The sequence below is a fragment of the Mchenga conophoros genome, linkage group LG17, assembly GCF_057382185.1.
Source record: "Mchenga conophoros isolate Kocher_MC1m ecotype Shallow Benthic linkage group LG17, M_conophoros_male_GT1.1, whole genome shotgun sequence".
Classification (NCBI taxonomy): domain Eukaryota; kingdom Metazoa; phylum Chordata; class Actinopteri; order Cichliformes; family Cichlidae; genus Mchenga; species Mchenga conophoros.
In genome coordinates, this window is record NC_140542.1 from 9,661,970 (window position 1) to 9,680,904 (window position 18,935).

The 18,935-nt window shown below is 42.6% G+C and overlaps 1 protein-coding gene across 4 annotated transcripts in view; it reads right to left on the reverse strand.

The window, feature by feature from the left end:
* Positions 1-179: 179 nt before the first annotated feature.
* atp11b (ATPase phospholipid transporting 11B) overlaps positions 180-18,935 on the reverse strand; it is a 50,568-nt gene continuing 31,812 nt past the window's right edge. For 3 of the 4 annotated variants that reach the window (XM_085250882.1, XM_085250883.1, XM_085250879.1), the window contains 3 exons: positions 16,412-16,577; positions 9,025-9,188; positions 180-3,821 (listed from right to left, as the gene is read on the reverse strand). In XM_085250882.1, the coding sequence (XP_085107008.1) occupies positions 3,740-3,821; positions 9,025-9,188; positions 16,412-16,577 (412 nt within the window). In that variant the 3' untranslated portion in view covers positions 180-3,739. Of the gene's footprint in view, positions 3,822-8,900; positions 9,189-16,411; positions 16,578-18,935 lie in introns of all 4 variants that reach the window. The other variant, XM_085250881.1, reaches the window with a different exon arrangement.

An 18,935-nucleotide genomic window follows, 5' to 3' on the forward strand; every position in this document is an offset into this window, starting at 1 on the left:
ATGGATCTTCATGTAGGTGGAGTCTGTGTTCATTCCTCTCAGCTATGTGCTGCACTTCTTGTGCTGCCTCTCCCTCATTAACTCCATGGAGCGTTATCAGTGGTAAGCTGCTCCACTTGCCTTTGGTGAGGGTCCAACTTCCCACGACTGTTTTTAAATGAGTGGAGGCCACAGACCAGTTTCTTTAAAAATGTTTTTATTTCGTAAATAGAACAGCATCTTCAGCTATAAGACAGGTTTACAGACAGTAGAGGACAGACAAACAGCATCAGATAACAGAAGAAATTATGTAGTAATGCTCAGGTGCAGCACGACTTACTGATGAGGAGGGAACAAACATGAAGTCAAACTGAGCGCTGACATGCATCCCCGCATCTTTCTGATGGGCTCCGAGTGACAGGCTGCACGACACTGGCAGCTGACATTTCAATCTGAACTCCCTCTATTTACGATCAGGGGTTTTGTAACTTCATGCAAGTCTGCAAACTTTTATTTTGAAAGAGCACCTTGGCACTGAAGTCATCAGCCTCCAGCTCTGATCTTACTTTTCAACTTAAACAAGTGGTTTGATCTTTAGTACCAATTTCCACTCATGCTCATGCCTCAGTGGATGGACATGACCAGTATTCCTGACGGCATTTGTTCTCATTTGGACGTGAAGATCACGGGGGCTTGAGGCGCGATGAAATATTAAGTCACCACTCTGAGTTATGTGACTGAGTAATCATCTGCTTCTACAAAACCCCTCCAGGCCTTGTATCTGAACTCAGATACAAGGCCTCCAGATGACGTCAGTGCTGCAGCGCTTTATAGGATCTGGTCCGTGTTTTCACACAAGCTCTTTTCACGGCTGTTTGGAACCCCGGGCACAAAACAGCCGTGAAAAGATCACTTTGGTGCCACTTAGTAGTGGATTACATTAATTAAAAACATTTCCAGCCGTCATAGCTGTGGTGGAGTGTGGAGAATAAATTTCGAGCTGTTATTACTTTTGTTTCAGTCTAACAGAGACTGTTATGTAATCAACTCTGCTACTTTGAAAAGGGAGGCTGTTTTGGAGCCACGTAACCCCCACCTCCAACATGTGACACCATTATTTTGGACACTACTGGTGTCCACATTGAGCACAAGGGGGCATCAGAACCGCACTGACACTGCAGGTGTTTTGGGCTTTGTGTGACTTGCCTTTGGTCAGGAAGGACTCGCGTTTCCTCCTCCTGTCATCTGCTCAAAAATATCATGCAGAGACTCTGCAGTGTGCAGTGCCGATGCCCCCAAACACCGAGCTCAGTGGTCGCTCTGTTATCTGGGTTGATGTGGTGTCGGGAGGTGGGGTCAGTGATGACATCACCCGACCTTTTAGCAGACTCATATCGTGACAATGATGATTATTGCTTCACACGAGTGTACGGGTTCAACCTGAACAAAAACGAATGTCGTAACATCACCCACGCGGCTACCTCAGCTCGCTGTGATGTGGGCTGTTTCCCCAGCATTAGAGGACTTCATTACGTCTATTTTAAAACATCAGTCATGTGCTAGTGTGTGTAGCAAACAATGTTTCAAGTTGTGATGTGCACTGGCTCTTACAAGATCTCACACAGAGGGAATGTTTTGACATGAGATCAACTGAATGCGTGTTACAGGAGGAGGGTCGTGGAGCTGGAAAGAGGTGGAGGGTCAGGGAAAAGATGCCGCTGTGCGAGGCGCCAAGTGTTTTTTAAAGCCATCTTCTAGTTTAAAAAAAGGAAACTAAAAGAAATCAGCGTATTTTAGTCCCTTTTTTAAAAAGGTATTAAAGGGATGATGGTGAATCAAACATCCACATTGAGTTCAAAAAGCAGCCAGACAAGGAGTCCCAGTAAAACACTGCAGAGGCATGGATATCCAGGCTTAAAGTGGTTCCTACAGCTCCCATAATGCAACTTGCTCTGCTGGTTACATCCTGGTCTTTCCAGCTCCACGCTCAGAAATCATGACTAAGACTTTCTGTTAAATCAAGATCAAGTTTAACACAACACGCACACATGGTGGAATAACACAACTGTGTTCACAGAAACTTTGTAATCTATTGAATACTTCTATAAAACTGCATTAAGTTATAGTTTCCTTTATCCACTGTGAGCCCAGCGGTGCATCAAGGTAGATATTTTATTAGCTGATATGAGGTCAACTCGTCAACTGTGTAAAATGTGGAGCAACAGTGTGGTAGTGATCTTAGTGAAACATCCTTTTTGGCCCTGTTAAGTATTTAATATCACACCAACATCCCGCTTGCACATACGCTGATATGAGTAAAAGTGGTAGCGCCGGGTGGTCGCTGAGATCATTCAAATACATACAAACAGCTATGATGGACCGTACCTCCTTCAACCAACAGAGAAAAAACAAAACACACACACACCTCCAACAGCAGGTGGAGACAAACACACATGGGGGGGGGTAATAAAATAACAATGTAACAGCAAAAAATGTGATTCAAATGGTTTCAGATGTGAACGGTGACAATGACTTTTCCCAATGAAAAAAAAAAAAAAAAGAAAGAAAGAAAGAAACCCAACAAAATAATTTTGATATGTGATTTGTGCAAATGCTCTGCTTTTCCTTTCCCCTCTGAACTTTAACACATTCTGCTGTCTTGGGTCGACGTGCATCAGCCACGGTTTGGAAAAGCATCTCACCGTTAAAGCCTCACCAGAAAAAGCATAAATAAAATAATGGTGTCAAATCGGACGTATTTTTAGGCAGCTGACATGGATGACTCTGCCAGACCTCGTGGGCTTTAATGCTGAGATGCTTCTGGTCGCCGGGCTGGGTGACAAAAGGCATTCGAGGAGAACAAATTTAACAACAAGCCCCCACAAGCGTCCATCTGCAGTACCTCCAATAATCTGACCTCTTCAAAAACGTATGGCTTTTTAAAACATTGGGCCTCTTTCACAGTGGTGCACTGGGAGGGGTGGGGGGGACAAAGAGGCCAGAACAGACGACAAAAGCAGCATGAACAACAACAAGTCTCCTTTAACAATATAAGCTTCTGTACAATCAGGCACAAAAAAATAAACTCTTTTCCTTTTAAACTCCAGTCGGAATCCTTTTTGGTCTTTGGTACCGCGGTAGAGATGAGGCTTCATGTTCTGGATGCTGCAGGGCTGTGGTGGGAGGTCTGAATGAAGAGTTTTGTAGCAGTTTATGGAAGCAACAGGATGTTTTGCTACGTATATGATCCTGGCTTGCTGTCGACTTGACAAATCCTCTGGATGCTCACTTTGACACTCGCAGCAAAAAGTGTACTCAGTCAGAAATCGCTGTTTTGACAATGAAAGGGCTCCAGAGGAGTTCACGTGACTAAAAACTGATTTTATGGAGGGTGTTTTCCAGTTTGATGGACTTGCAGATCCGCTGCTAGCAGTAGCAGCAGGAATCCAGGCATTTTACAGCTCAGACACAGACCGGATCTTCAAGCGTACACGTAGCAGCACAAATAGCTCGCACCACATGTTCCATTTCCTTCAGAGTTTTCGCTCCCATCTGACGTTCCTCTCAGCATAGACTCAAACGAGTTCTTTGGATCCTTATCCCATTTGTAGCAGTGCTGCATCCTGCTGGGAATTAACAGAGTTTAAAATGAAATTGTTTCGAAAATGGTGGCTGAGGTTGCGGGGGGTGTGATTATGACTCATAATGGAGCGGTGGCTCTCCCCCCGACCCCCTGTGCTACAGTCAGCGGCCCCGGGAGTCAGCAGTGGGTGGCCTCGATGGGCGACAGCGTCAGGATGCTGCGATCGTTGGAGTACAAGTTCTCCGTGTCGCTCCAAGACCTGAAAACAGGCAGCAGGGTGAGTGACGGTTAGGAGGCTGGCCTAAGTGGGTTTCTGTGTGTGGGTGTAAGAGTGGGGCTGAGCTATCACTAGCTTACACTGCTGTCCACAGGTTGGTGATTACAATCTACACAACCAGGCTGGAAGAAGCAGAGAAGAGTGAGTGATGAGTGAGGTTAGTAATGGTGTGATGGTGTTAGTGAGTATCACAAGTCTCTCCTCAGTAACTCGCACTAATCTTTATCAGCAACGGCCCACAATTTAGAAGTCCTGCACTCAGTGACTGAACCAAAGAAGGCACAACTGTTTACCAAAGCTGTACGGTGGCCCCGAGAGGTCAAACACATTGCAAGAAAACAAACCCCACACACCCTAACAAAGCAAACAGAAGTGTTGTTGGGAGACAAACATGCATCTACAGCATCTATTTTGTCCCTCACAGGAATCCTCTGCTTCTTTTAAGCGTGTCTCGGTGCATCGCATGTTTTGGTTTCTGTCACTTCCACAGCTGTTCCCCAAAACACTTCTGTGTTTTTTGAGATTTTCTTTCCTACTTCCATTGTATTTTTCCCCACTTTGTTTGCATTTTGTGTGCTTTGCAGTGTTTTTCTAGTTGCTGGTGTTTCTGACCTGTTGGGGTCCCTAATAATGGGATGTTTTCATTAATCTTTTTGTGGCTGTAGCTTTTTACACTATGAAGAGGCGGGGCTCATGAAAAACAAGGTGATGTCACCCATTACTTGTGCCATTTAGAGCGATATTTACTTTAGGATGTTTGTGGTGGGAGCAAACAGCCAATCAAGTACACGTCAGTGTTTGCACCCTTATTGGAGTATTTGCCAATCATCATATCGTGGCTCTCCCATCGAGATTCCAGTGCTGGGAATTGGGGTGATCACTCACAAAGAATAACACCCATGTGGATACGCACCATCAGTCAGTTTTAAAGATGGCACGATCCTGGCTGGAACTGAATTAGATACCAGAATAAAATGCCAAGCCTGACACTCAACATTACAACTAGGGTTCTTCATACAGGTTCATACAGTAGATGTGCTTCTTCTAACAATTGCCTCCAGAAATGTGTTTAAGACAGGTTTAGCTGTTTTCTCCACCTGTGTTTTCCCTTTGAGGAGCTGGGGAGAGACTTGAGCTACTCAACTCATGAGTAGAATCATAAAGAGAAATAAAATTATGAACAAGCATCAGAAACATTCTTTCATTATTTATCAGCTTCAAAATAATCATCAGCATCTGATATCCTGCCTATTAAATATACAACAGCAGGGTGGATTTGCTTGTCTTTAGTACTGAACACAAACACATACAGTGCATAACGTTATATGACATGACTGAGATACAGCCAATTCCCTATTATTAGCTTGGTGAGCTGAGACTCCTTTGGAAATATCTAACAAACAAATCTTCCATACAGTCTCATCCATTTGGTTTATGTGGGACCAGAAAAACATGAACACAGCAAACACTGTTTGAAACGCCTTTAAGTCACAACACACCAACCTCCAATGTGCTGACTCACATCAAAGCTGAACCAAAGTTCACGATCAGAGCTTCCGCCTCAAAGCTCGAGCGAGTAACAGAGAGACCACAGCTCAGCATCCACTGACGTCAAACAGCACCTCCAAGCCTGGCTACCACATCTGAACCTCACATGACGGAACGAGTGACGTCTGAAACGTGTGGACAGCTTTTACAAAAATCAACTGTTTTATGTTGTCCAACTTCAGAGTTGCTGCATCTCTCACCTAACACCCCCCCCAAAAGATGTCAGTAGGTCTACTACTCAAAGTATATCTCTCAACCTTTAGTCTAACACCAACATGAAGACAACTGTTTTTATACCTGCTAAACAGAAGAAAAGAAACTACAGGGGCACCCAGGGACTTTAAATAGACTCATGACTCAAATGGTTTGACTGGGGGCGCTCTCACATGCTGTCACATGCTCAGGCGGGGGGGGGGTTATAGTGAAGCATCTCAGTACTAAAAACCATCGTTGCTCCCTGGGTTACGATGAACTATGTTAACACCTAAAACTGTTTTTTGGGGGGGTTATAAGACGGTGGCAGCGTGAACCCAAGAAGAGGAAAAGAACAAGCAGATTTCTGACAAGACGGCTCACAGGGGACGGTAACAGTACATGAATAATTAATCTGGAAGGTCCAACAACATTATGCAGATTTCAGACACGGAAGGACAAAGACGCACACAGTGAGGACAGAAAAACTGTGTGTGTGTGTGTGTATGTGTGTGTAGGCACAGATAGATACATACATGATTATATTGTTTACAAAATACCAAAGGCAACAGCAGCCCCCATGCAACAAGATACACTGGGCATTCATGTTTTTGTTCCTGTAGGGACGATAACTCCACCCAACTGGAACACCATGGGATTTAAAACGAGCACGCCTTCAATCATGGCCTCTTCTCAGAAGCATAATAAGGCTTCAGGATCCGATAGAAAAAGATTGGAGGACGTAGCAGGGAAAAGAGAAAAAAACCCCACCTCAAAACTGAGACTGAGACTACACATCCCAGCAGCCCCTCTGGTGTCCTAAGCAGTCTTTTTCTGTTTAGGAAGTCTTTTTTGTTATAAAACCTGCATTTTTCCCCTAAAACTTCCAGAAAAAAATCCAAATCCACAAATCCAAAAACAAAAAATTTCTGCTTTGTCACTAAAATATTTAACCTTGGCCAGCAACAGGCCAAGTACAGCAGCCAACTGTAACTGGGCTTCCAATAAATATGAGATAAATGCATCATGTATTATATAAGTACTACATATGCTTGCTATATGTCCCTTCCAGTCATTAAGTATAGAATATAGGAATGGGTGGATATATTCCATTTCCTCTATGGCAGTATCCTAGCATTAAGGCCAAATATTAGCTGGCTCTCACTACCTGTTTAGGCGTTCTTTGCAGTTTCCTGCTTTTTGCCATCACACCCAAAAGGTGAAGAAGAGTGAGAAGAGGAACGTCTAGGTTAGGGAGGAAAATAAACTTGCAGAATCACCTACGAGTTTGTTACTCCACTTTGTTTTTTTGTATTTACAGTATGAAGCACAGCTAGGCAAAGCATTTTCTAGATGTTCATTATTTATTCTTTGGCGAGAACAAACTGGCAGCCATGTCCTTACTTGGAAGAATACGACTGATTGGTTTGTGCCAAGGTCAGAAAACAAAAATCAATCATTCCCACAGGAAGAAATTCATCTAAATTGAATCATGCATTTAGTGGCAGTTTCTCCCTGAAGCAAAGGGGCTTCAGCAAAATGACCCTGACATCAGATCTGCTAAAACATTTCATGGTAGAACCCCCCCCACGGCTGAGGGAATAATGAAGGGTATAAATATTAAAGCATGGGACCCAATTTATCATCTCACCAGCTGAAGCAAAGTCTAACGTGATCATCTGATGCCAAACCAGAGGTTATTGATTGAAAGATGTAACTGCAGCCAGGAACAATGTCTCTACTAGAGGGCCCGGTGGCGCCAGTGTCCGGCAGCCTCGCCTCTGTCAGTGCGCCCCAGGGTGGCTGTGGCTACAATGTAGCTTGCCATCACCAGTGTGTGAATGTGTGTGTGAATGGGTGGATGACTGGATGTGTAAAGCGCTTTGGGGTCCTTAGGGACTAGTAAAGCGCTATACAAATACAGACCATTTACTATGAGAATGTTCAAAGAGATTAAAAACAACTTCTTCACATAAGACGTTGTCATTTATTAGTCCCCATGCGGGCTACGGGGAGACCCCTGAATCCCTTATTTGCCCTGCATGCTGTCGTGACCTTTATACACACACACACACACACACACACACACACACACACACACACACACACACACACACACACACACACACACGCTCACACCTTTTAACTCAGTGCGATCAATACTGAGGGTCCCAAGCTGTTTAAACAAATAATGACCGCTCAGCAGAGAGGGCTGATCAGTCGATAAATCGATGACCCCACAGAGTCGCCAGGGTTCGGGTGAAAAGACACAACAGAAGTGAAACTGCAGATTGGGCAGTCCGATAAACTGAAGTTGTTAAAGCTGAAACCCCCCAAAAAACAAACAAACAAAGAGATAATCAAACTGTTTCCGTTTCATCATCCTTTTGTCACAAAGTGGACTTGCAGCTTTGAAGAAATCTGCATAATCAAATGCTCATTTTCTGCTGTAAACTGGAATATTTCATTTTCTCTCTGCAGCAAAGACCTCGCATTGCAGTTACTGTTCAATCTCATTGCTTCGGCTTCCCACTTAAATGTTTTTGACAGCTTATCAGTCCCAGAAATATCTAAATCCACATTATTATTTGGACAAGTTAACCATTGTCTGTGGAGTAGCTTTCCAATGAAAAATAGGGCCTGTTAGTGAATACAAGGCTAACAAACAGACTTTAATACAGTGCTCGGGTTATCTGTTAAAGCGCATTGCAAAATTCCTTGAAACCTTAGTTATTCCTTGGTTATTAATCAGACTCACTGCCAGGTGATTTTTGGAGAATATTTTGGAAAGGGTGACAGACAAGACAAACAGATCATAGCATGTTGTTAGGACACAGACACATGGGTTAACATACAGACAGACAAACCCTTAAGTGTGGGTTACACAAGACAGACCCGCTGGACACCGGTATATCGTGTATTAATAAATAATACTGTAACCCAGATTCTCCCTGTTAGTCTGCCAAACATTCACACCTGCATGCTTTGTAAGACAGCACAGCCATCAGAATCACCCTGTGGTTTTGGTTCTATGGAGTACTGATGCATTTCTGTGGATATGACATTAAGCACACCCTTCTGTCTGGTTAATCAGAATGTTCAGACTCCAGACTCCCAACACAGACTTTGATGGAAATGAGAAACTCATAGTAGTGCAGTCCATGATGGCTTGATCCACATATGTTCAGCCTCTAACTCCTTCTTTTGGCTGCTGTCCCAAAGTCCTGCAAAGATTCAGCCTAAAACCAGCCTCTAGGAACACCTGGAGCCCAGCTTCCCCACCACGAAGTTCAAATTACTATAAATCTGAACAAGACTTACAGTTGACCTGCAGTCACATTATGGGCTACAACGGTCGGGACTGAAGCCCAGATTTCTGACACCAAGAGGTGCCGAGGGTTCGTCATTCAAAATCACGTTTTCTCGATGTCGTAGTCTTCCCCACCTGTTGTTGCGGCTGGATGTGTGGCAATTGTTGGCGCTGGCCTTGCAGCGTCCAGTCATTTGCTCCAGGAGGCGGGCCAGGCGGGTACAGCCGCTCTGCCCCTGTTGGTAGCAGCACAGGGATTCCATGCAGCTGAGGTTCTGCACCTGGGAGGCTGGTAGAGACTGGAGGGAAGGCAAAAAGTGGAAGAAGCGCAGAAACAGAGGGAGAGAAAGTGAATAAAACAAAAATGAAAAGGTGGCACAGAATGAAATCACAGAAAATTAAGGAGAGAAAAAACAAAAAAAAACAAACAAGATTTGAGTGGAGAAAGAGAAGAAAACAAAGAAAGATCAAAACCAAAACAATTCAGGGTGACTGGTATGAAAAGAGTGACTGGAGGATGATGTTTTGCATGCTGTCACAGCAACAGTGATGTACAAGGGAAAACATTCAAAACATGCTACATCAGGGATTGAAATGTGGTAAATAAATACTTAAAAACAAAACAAAATCCTATGAGAAAAAACATATGTTTGTAGTTAAACTTAAGAATGATCTGCTGTATAATTTTTGGGCAACGTTAAACCAGATCAAGTGTCTTCGGCCTTGTGCCAAAACCAAATATCAAATGCTAAATACATAAAGTTCCTGCAGTGGTTCTATTCTAGGTTCCTGATAGTAGCTGGGCATTACACAAGATAGGCTGTGCAGCAAATGAAGACCACCCAAAGCTATTCTTTTCCTCCTTGTGCACCTCAGCAGAGGATTTTTGTTCACAGAGCAGAAGCTGTGGCATTAGACTACGACTACAAAACAAACCTTCAAGGAAAGATGACTTTTTGTTCCAGAGCCTCGAAAACTCAACGCAGGTCTTTCTGCTAGGCTGTCGCATCTGTGATGGATCACTTAGCATCAACATAAACATTTAACATAAACTAACAACCATAAGCCCATTTTCTCTACTTCCTTATGCTCAGGCTGGCTCTCTATTAAGTGGACTTTTTTTGCAAGACTACATGTTTTGGGATTATTTAAAAAACAAACAAACAAAACTTTTTTAAAACTAGATTGCTCAGTAAGCCAGTGGTGCACTCGTAGATAAAGCTAAATTAAATGAGAAACCTGTCTGCTGACCTAAGGAAGCACCTGGCAGTAGGTGATGCAGTAGAGACAACGAGGAAAAAGTGACAGTGGTGTAGAGTTGCACTTATTCAGCTGGCATTGTGTTCCCTACTACTACCTCTCAAGTGTAGGTCCCATTTATTACTGTGTATTACATGAACATAATTCATAAATCTACTATGCTAATAGTATTGAGGAAAAAAGGTTTTGATTGTTTTGAAGGTCCAGTAACACACAGGTACAGTTTGATACTGTGTCATAGTACAGAATCAGAAAGTTGAGATATCGCCAAAGTTGGCTTTTGTACAAAACGGTTTCTAAACGCGGTCATTTCACGATGTCCCCTCTAATGTGGTAATGCTGACAGTCATTTGTGTCTGGGTAAGTGACCCGTGGATTCCAGTGTGCTTTCACTTATGGATGTTGTGCTTTTCTGCAGCTGAAACTGGAGACATGCTAGGCATGAATCCAAACTTCTGCTTCCTCGCTGGAGACAGCAAAACAAAGACAGGTCACGGTGAATATGAATTACTCTGACACTGTCAGGTGCTCCAAGGTTATACTATAAATGTCTGGTTTTTAGACTCAGGTTCTATTGTACAGCGTTTTGTCTATTGAAAAAAAGAAAAGAAAAGCTGGGGCTGTTGAAAACAGGAAAAGAAGCACAACCACAGCTGTAGCTATGAACATTACACACCTTATTCTACTGATTATCTGTTGGAGAAATATCCTTTCTAAGTAGACAGCACCATATGAGTCTGTCTTTAGATTAACTAACAATAATGATTTTGCTTACTCAAACAAATGAACCCCTGCATCAACCTGTGGAGAACCAATGAGTCATCACAGAGCCTGTAAATACAAAGAGCCAAATTCAGCACTGCAGTGTTTTCAACCAACTCTTGGGTTTTATTATTTATTTTTTAACCTCTAAAGAAAGAGGCAGTCACATAATTCAGAGATCAAAAGAAGACCAGACTGTAAGATTAATAATTCTCATGTAAACCTTTTGAAAAATGAATGCTAGAGCTGAAGGCTTTGCCATTAAAATAGCCAAGGCCTCAGTGACAGCTGTATGGTTGACGTCATCCTCTGGCTGACTTACCACAATATTAATTACAGCTTTCAACTACGTTCTTGCTTTCTGTCCTGTTACTGAGCACAGCATTTTGCTGCTTTAAAGAGAAACAAGAAAGTGCACGTCAATCTGCGTGATAGAATAATCTTGTTTTCTAGCACTCACAAAAATAACTCACAGAAACAAAAACTATTAAATTATGGAACTAATGGGGAAAAAAGATATTTAAAGTCATAATTGAAAAGGAAGTAAAGGTGATGTAAAACCCTTACAAGCAAGCAAAGATATATCACTGCGTATGAGATGAAAACATGGCAAAGACAAAGTCAGCATGCCAACAGCATTCTCTCTGCGTCTAAACTCTGAACCCATACCTGATCAGAAACCAGTGAGGGGTGAATTGAGACCGGGTTGGGAAAAGGATGAGTAAAAAAAATCATGGTTGGGTAAGGGGAGGACAGGGTCAGTCGCATCTGGCCAGGGAAGGACTGTGTTATTCACTGACAGGTAAGGGAAGGATGAAGTTAATTGTGACTGGCTGGGAAAGCATGGGGTCACTCGTATACAACGTGGGACAGACACAAAGACAAACAGGAATCTTATTTGAGTAACGAGTTAAAAGGCTGTGTGGGAGCAGCTGTGACAAACAGTTATGGGTTAATGATCAAGGGCTGCAGGTTGTGCAACTGAGTGCAGCTATGAAAGGGTGCACAGGGTTGGTTGGTCTTCAGGTGAAGACGATGCCCAGGCAGTGATTGTACAAGGAGGGGGGCAGATGGAAGTGAAGTACATGTACGGTACTACCTAAGGGAGCATGAGTCTGGGCCGGGGGCAGCAGGGGGAGGATAAGCAGCTAGCAGGTGCCAATTGTCCTCCCCTGGGCTCCGCTGGGCTTTAACAGGGTCATATTCTGGGCCGACTGAACCCTCACCCTCTTCCATCTGAAGGACACAAGATGCTTACAGTGAGCCCCACTAGCTAGTCATACAGTCAACCTTGCGGACGGTTGGCTGAACACTAAAAAAGCAAACCAGGTGCACTGCAAAACACATCCTTCTTAGCAGTTTCATCTCATGTTCAATCTTTAGGTGTTTATTGAAACAAAACGATTTGGATGATTGGATCAAATAATTGCTACCTTTTATTAATTGTGCAATTTTTCTAAATGTATCAAATATTTGTTCTTATTTTGATTTACATGCAGATCAGCTTTTGTCTCGTACAGCTGGAAAACAATTTGAGGTACAGTGGATATGTTTTCCAGTGCTGCTTATTTACTAACTGGAGGATTCATTAGTCAGCAAGCAAGCGATCATTTGGTCAAGAGCCAGTCCAGGCTGCACTATAGGGGGCCAGTTAATTGGGGGAATTTCTGACCTTCACTCTACAGTGTACTCGAATACATTTCTTCATACCGAGAGGCCAAATCAACGCCGCTCCTTCTTAAAGCCCTTCACAAGTGACCTTCTCGACAAAGCAGAAGAGCTGACAAGCCCAGCTGCTTCCTGCTTTTTGCTCAAAGTCCCCTGCTGCACATTTAAATCACAATTTAATTAGGACTGCGAGATAATCAGAAATCACTAGTTGAGAATAAGTGAAATAAGTCTTTTAGAAAATGTAAAGGGCTTTGATGAGGGCACTAGTGGAGGGCTTCATTTCCTACAAAAGTTAAAGACAACTAAGCACAGTGGCTAGACGGCCAGTGCGCTCAAAAACGGCCGTGAAACTAGGCAACAAATGAGCAGAAAGAAGCTTCATTCATATGACAAGCATCTTGAGGGAAACAGAGATAGAAGCACATCTATTAGAATCCAAAGCAATTAACCTGCTGCTGAATCTATCAGAGCTGCAGAGTAGGCAAACAACAGTAAACCCTAGAGAGCCCTCTGGGTTCTTTTACGATTACCTCTATCTAATCTAATTAAGAAAAAAAAAGGAAACTGAATAGTTCCAGAATTATCTCAGCAGAGCTGAACATACTGCATTATGCAGCACATTAACATGAATATACCATTAAGATTTTGAACGCAGAAAATCAACAAATCGCTCAGACTGAGTGAATCTGTTTTGCATAATGTGCTCTGTACCCTCACCTGTGCTCTCCAAATCAATAGCTGGTTTCTGCTCATTTAGTTTCTGAGATGAGACCAGCTTTATCTACATACAAGCAGCCCGAAACACATTCAGACGGTAGTTTATTAGGTACGCCTAGCTAAAACTTGTAACGAGAGAGGCAATAAACCCTACTGTCATAGAGGGCACATTTAGTTGCTGTTACAACAGTTTCAGATAACTGATTCAACTTTACTGTAACTTACAGGCTTTTTGTCAGTGAGGACAAAAAGCAACTTGCAACCCAATCTATCTGCCCCACTAACTACATCCTGCAGATTCAGTTTACTTTGATAGTGTATAAACCAGCAACTAAGTGTGCTATAAACTAGCATGAACAGTAAATCCAGCCCACTGTTTTTATAAGTGACATTTCCTCCCACCCACCTTGGAACCATACAAATTAGCAAGCTATAAAAACATGCAGAAGCAAAACAAATTCATGATCCTTGCTCATAACAAAAGTAATAATAGCAAAACTAAATATGACCTCTGTATCAACCAAAGATTTGCTCACCTTGGACAGTTAAAAAGAATAAAAAACTCCCCATTTGCTCATGTTCACTCATTAAGAGAGAACCACCCTAAATTTGGCTCTTTGGCCTTTGTGTTATCAAAGAGAGCTTATGCTATTGTTAGCATTTTCCTTACAGGTTTTTATCGTGACATCAACTACGAAAGAGCAAGATCTTCAATTCAATCAATGAAAAATACGTGAGACAACACAGGGTTTCATTCATAGCAACATGCTGCTGTACAAAACAGTCCAAACCAGTTCAAGAGTCTGTCATGCAGCTGTGGGAGTGGCAGTCTTGCCCTGAGGATCTGCCTAAAACCATGCAGGTGGATAACGCTGAGCTAAGGAGGGCGTTTCCGTGTCCTAGATTGAGTTGTTTTAGTTGAGCATACATCGAGATAGGTGACCATGCCATATAGATAAAAGTAGTGGATTGATGGGCTGCACCATGCATCTGATTCATGTGTCACTTTAACATGTGAGGGGCATTCCAGATTGTGCTCATGTGACAAGACCACTTGCTGATGGTCAAGAGGTAGGTTTGACCAGCTGCAGCGATAAAGAATGACGATCAGAGCCACCTCCCCAACACATTTCCCCTTACGTTATGAGCGCTGAGGGAAAGAGTCAAGAGTCTACGAGCCCTCACAGGTGATTCGGCATTCATTCATTCTCTCCCCCATTCATTTATCCATTTGTACATGCAGCGGGTGGTGGGGTAATGACAGCGGCATGCTGTGACAGGCAGGAGTGGAAAGTGGTCTCAGAACGCATTCTCTACATCAGTCTCTCACTGAAAATGCAACACATGCAGCGGCTGAAGTGCTTGAACCCGATTCTTCGACATGATCTCCAACCACACATTTATATCTTCTCTACATCCCAGTCACAGAGAATGCTGATTGGCTTGTGCAGGGCATGCAGTTACAGGCATGAAACAAAGGCTCCTACTCTAAAACTGACGGTACACAACGCTGCAGTTGTGGTACTGCCAGTGTTAGAAAAATGACCAAATAAAGTTGAGACCTGGGAAAAAGAACATTTGAGTTTTGTATGAATGATCTTACACAGGAGTGCTTATTCCATAAAGCAATACTTCTACTTTCTACGGACTTTTTGCAGTGTGCTGTGTACAGGATTTTAACTACTACGCTGTGTATTTTTGGCCAAACAGAATTAATGTGAAGAGAGGTGCACAGCATGCTTTGATTTCACTGTCAGGCCACGCCACATTATCAAAGAACAGCTCCCTAAAAAGGGTAAGAATTGATACGTTTTCAATTACAAAAGCAGGGCAGCAACTCGGTGTTAATAGCTGACAAATCATAGAAATATAGATTTATAAGTACAGATGGATCACAATACAAGTACACACACAGTACAAGAATATTGCATTTGAATAAGGCACTCCTTATAATATTCTGAATTTTGTTTTGGGTGTATTTTAAGTCCACGGCTGAGTCACTCAATTCCTCTACCTAATTTTGCCCAGCTGGCTCTTGGCTCTGGACAAAGGCTGCAGAGCGATGAAGTCATCACCTATCGCCACACGGTTGGAATACATCTACACCAGGAGAGTGCACACAGAGGATAGGATGAAGACACACAGAAAGGTTAAAAATCAAAGTCTCTCTCTCTCTCACAGACACACACACACTACCACAAACCCACTCGCAGAATCGCACACACAGACAAAACAGGACAAAGGTTAGAGCAGAAAATACTAACTCCATGTAGGACTGGACAAATTTCAAAGGAGAAGGGTCTAAACTAAAACATAAACAATCTCCAGCTGGACAAATCAATACAGCAACAGTGTGGGTCCTCTGAAAGGTGACCATGCACAGTGTGGAGCTGGTCTGCGTGTCTGTGATCAAAGGCGACTCATGCAATGTGTGTATAAACACCAAGTCCTTCTTGTGCTGCCAAGTTGATTACTTGTGACCACATAGGCTCATTTAAACAACACGATGGGCAGAACCTTTTCTCCTCCCTGCCTCTGTCACATTTTAACTTTCAGTGGCATTTTAGTTTATTTCTTCCCTCCAGGCTCTTTTCAAATAGCAGGAAATATAATTTCCCTTTGTGTGAAACAAGTAGGAATATGTATTAAATCTAACGCTTGACACACAAGTTTAACTACTGGAAAGCATTCGGCCCTTTTGCCAATTTTTTCATTCTGAGCCTGCAGGAAACCCCAAACCCACAGAAACTATTTTTAGACTTGTTTACATAGATCTGGTAATAAACTAACAATATCTGACTTATTCTCAAAGTCTGTTAACTACTTAAGAATACTGTCATCTCTCATTGGCTTTCACCCTTTTTAAAACGATTTCAATGTAAGTGAAAACAGAGAAGTGGGTGAAGTATTCTCAGTAACTACAGTAGAGTCCAAACAGCAAGTAGAACAAAAGAGCACTTAGGCAGCTGCTGTGAACCAGAGAAAGTACAGAGTTAGGCCAGCACTGGCTCACAGGCAACAACCTATAAATGTCTTACCATCTCACATTCATACTTTCCACTTTTTTTTTTCTTTTTTATAATACTGCTCCTGCACCTCCTCCCCTCATTACCTGACTCTTCTGAGTGCTGGTGGGCTGCAGGTGTCTGTACAAGACCTTCTTCAACACATCAGGAAAGAGGCAAGTTATGACGATGATGATAATGGCGAACCAGGCTGAACCGCTGGACAGCAGCTGCACAAAGACGAAGTACATGTCCTGGGTGTGCAGGAATGGCCTGAGGGGGCAAGGGGAGAGGAAACAATGTCTATTTTATGCTTAGAAAACATCTACAAGCCAGTTTGTCCAAAAGCAACAGTAACATTTGGTTAGCCTTACAAAAAAAGAAAAAGAAAAAAAAGAATCATACAAAACAAAACAGCAACAGAGATGGGCAGCCAGCCTCAACTCTGCCCTGTTCACCATAAATTCAGGTTTTACTGGCAGTTGGAAGTCATGCTCTTAGAGTAATTTCATTATTTCCTGACACCAGAGTTTAATGACTGGTGCAGATGTCAGACTACAAATATCCATTATGGTCCAATATTATCAGCATGGCTCCTGCAAGTCTGTGAGTTCACTGGCCTGTGTAACGTGGTCGAGACTGATCTGTTCAACTCAGCAGACTACCAGAAAAAACAAAAACAAAGCAGTCGTGTGAGGTAGGGCTGGGCCATATCATTCCGTTCACGGTAATACCAGTATAATGTTGGGCTACGACAAGAAAATTAAATATCGCGATAGAATATGGGTAAAACACGCATGCGCAGTGCCTTTGTTTTCATACGCACATGGTGAAAAAGGCACGGCGGCGACGGAGTATGACATGGGTGAAAGCGGATCGTTGAATGAAACTGATGAACCAGAACTGGTTTGTAAAAATGCTGCAACTTCAGTGGTGTGGAACTGGTTTAGCTTTCGTCCGTCAGATACACAACAAAGCACTATTTTTGGTAGAGCGTGCTAGCGGGCCGTCGTTATTACCATGTTGTTTGGAAAGTACAGCACACTTAAAATCAATCCTTTGATTTTTCTGAAAATCGACAGTGCCCCTTATAATCCCGCGGGCCTTATGTTTGAATTCTGGTTGTGTTTACAGACCTTGAAATGATTTTATGTCGTACACGGCGCTCGAAAATCTGTCAAATGTTTTAGTATGATTTTGCTAAGCTACGAACCCGCACCGCTTGATGGATTGTCTGAGCATTACGGCTATCATAGGCAGGAGCCTCGCGGAGTGATACGTACAGTGCTTCGACATAATATTACCGTGTTGTGTGTGTATAACCTCTTTTTAAGTTTTGTGGATATTATACATGGTTATGCTGAGGATATGTCGGCCAGTTTCCACTGGAAATGCCTTTTGGTTCAACTGTCAGCAAGGAATTTGCATTTGCACTGTAAAATTTTTATATAACTTTAATGCACATAAAAAACAGCTGCTTGTTTAAGTGAAAATACATTGATTTTTTTTTTTGCACTAATAAAATTGTGGAGTTGTAAAGTATTTTGTCTAGTGTCAATTATTTCGTTATCGCAAATTTTCAAATCTATATCGTGATAAATACTTTTGGTCATATCGCCCTGCTCTAGTGTGAGGTATAGTTTGACATCAGGGCTGGGCAATAAAACACTAAAATAGTCATTATGAAGTAATTTTTCCCTCAATAGAAATATGAGACAATGCTCAATATAAAGCCGATAGAACTCACTACATCCATGTTTTCACAGACAATACGAGAGGCCAGTGAGAATAGTACCCTGTCAAACCAATCATGGGGACGGACATGGTTGGAACACTGACATCAGTGTAGGAGGAGCCGCTGGCAGCAGCACATGTGCTAATGTTTGTGCTACTGCAGCGTTAGTGAACATGACAGCCATAAAAGGACAAGCTTATTATTCAAAAGAAGAATCTGAGGACTTTGCTAAAGCCTGATAAAGAAGCAGAGCAACATACATTGCAAAATGAGTTGAAAGCACGTTTCCACATAAATGCCACATAAGCACCTGAAGCAAGGACATGCTTACACCATGCACAGCTAACTGTTTACCTGCACAATGCAATACCTTATTGTAATCTGTATGATGCAAGTAAGCACAGTTGAAAATGTTGATTGAAGCTGCTGGTTCAACTAGCTGTAAACATTTCTCTCAGACAGCACTGTCCCAGCTACACAGGAGTGTAGAGAGATCTGCAAAGCTATCATACTTCACCACCTGATCGGATTTGTGGTCAAAAACAATGCATTTCAATCCTGTGCTTCTTGTGCTTTCTCAAACCATTTCTATTTATATATTTTAGAAAAACTTGACAGTTAGGCCTGCGACAGACTGACGACCTACACGTGGTGAACCCCATCTCTCGCACTACGGGAGCTAGAATAGCTCCCAGTCCCGCCCCCGCAACCCTGAATCGGATAAGTGAAAGGATGGACGGATGGATGGATTGTTGTCTTGAAGCATTAGCACACCACAATTGTGTGAATATATCACTTTAGTTTATGTTCTCTTTTTTATATTTGAAAGATTCCTGAATTTTTACTGATGATATATACAGAAAGCTTTGTTTATTTTTGGTGTTGTTCCCCCCAAA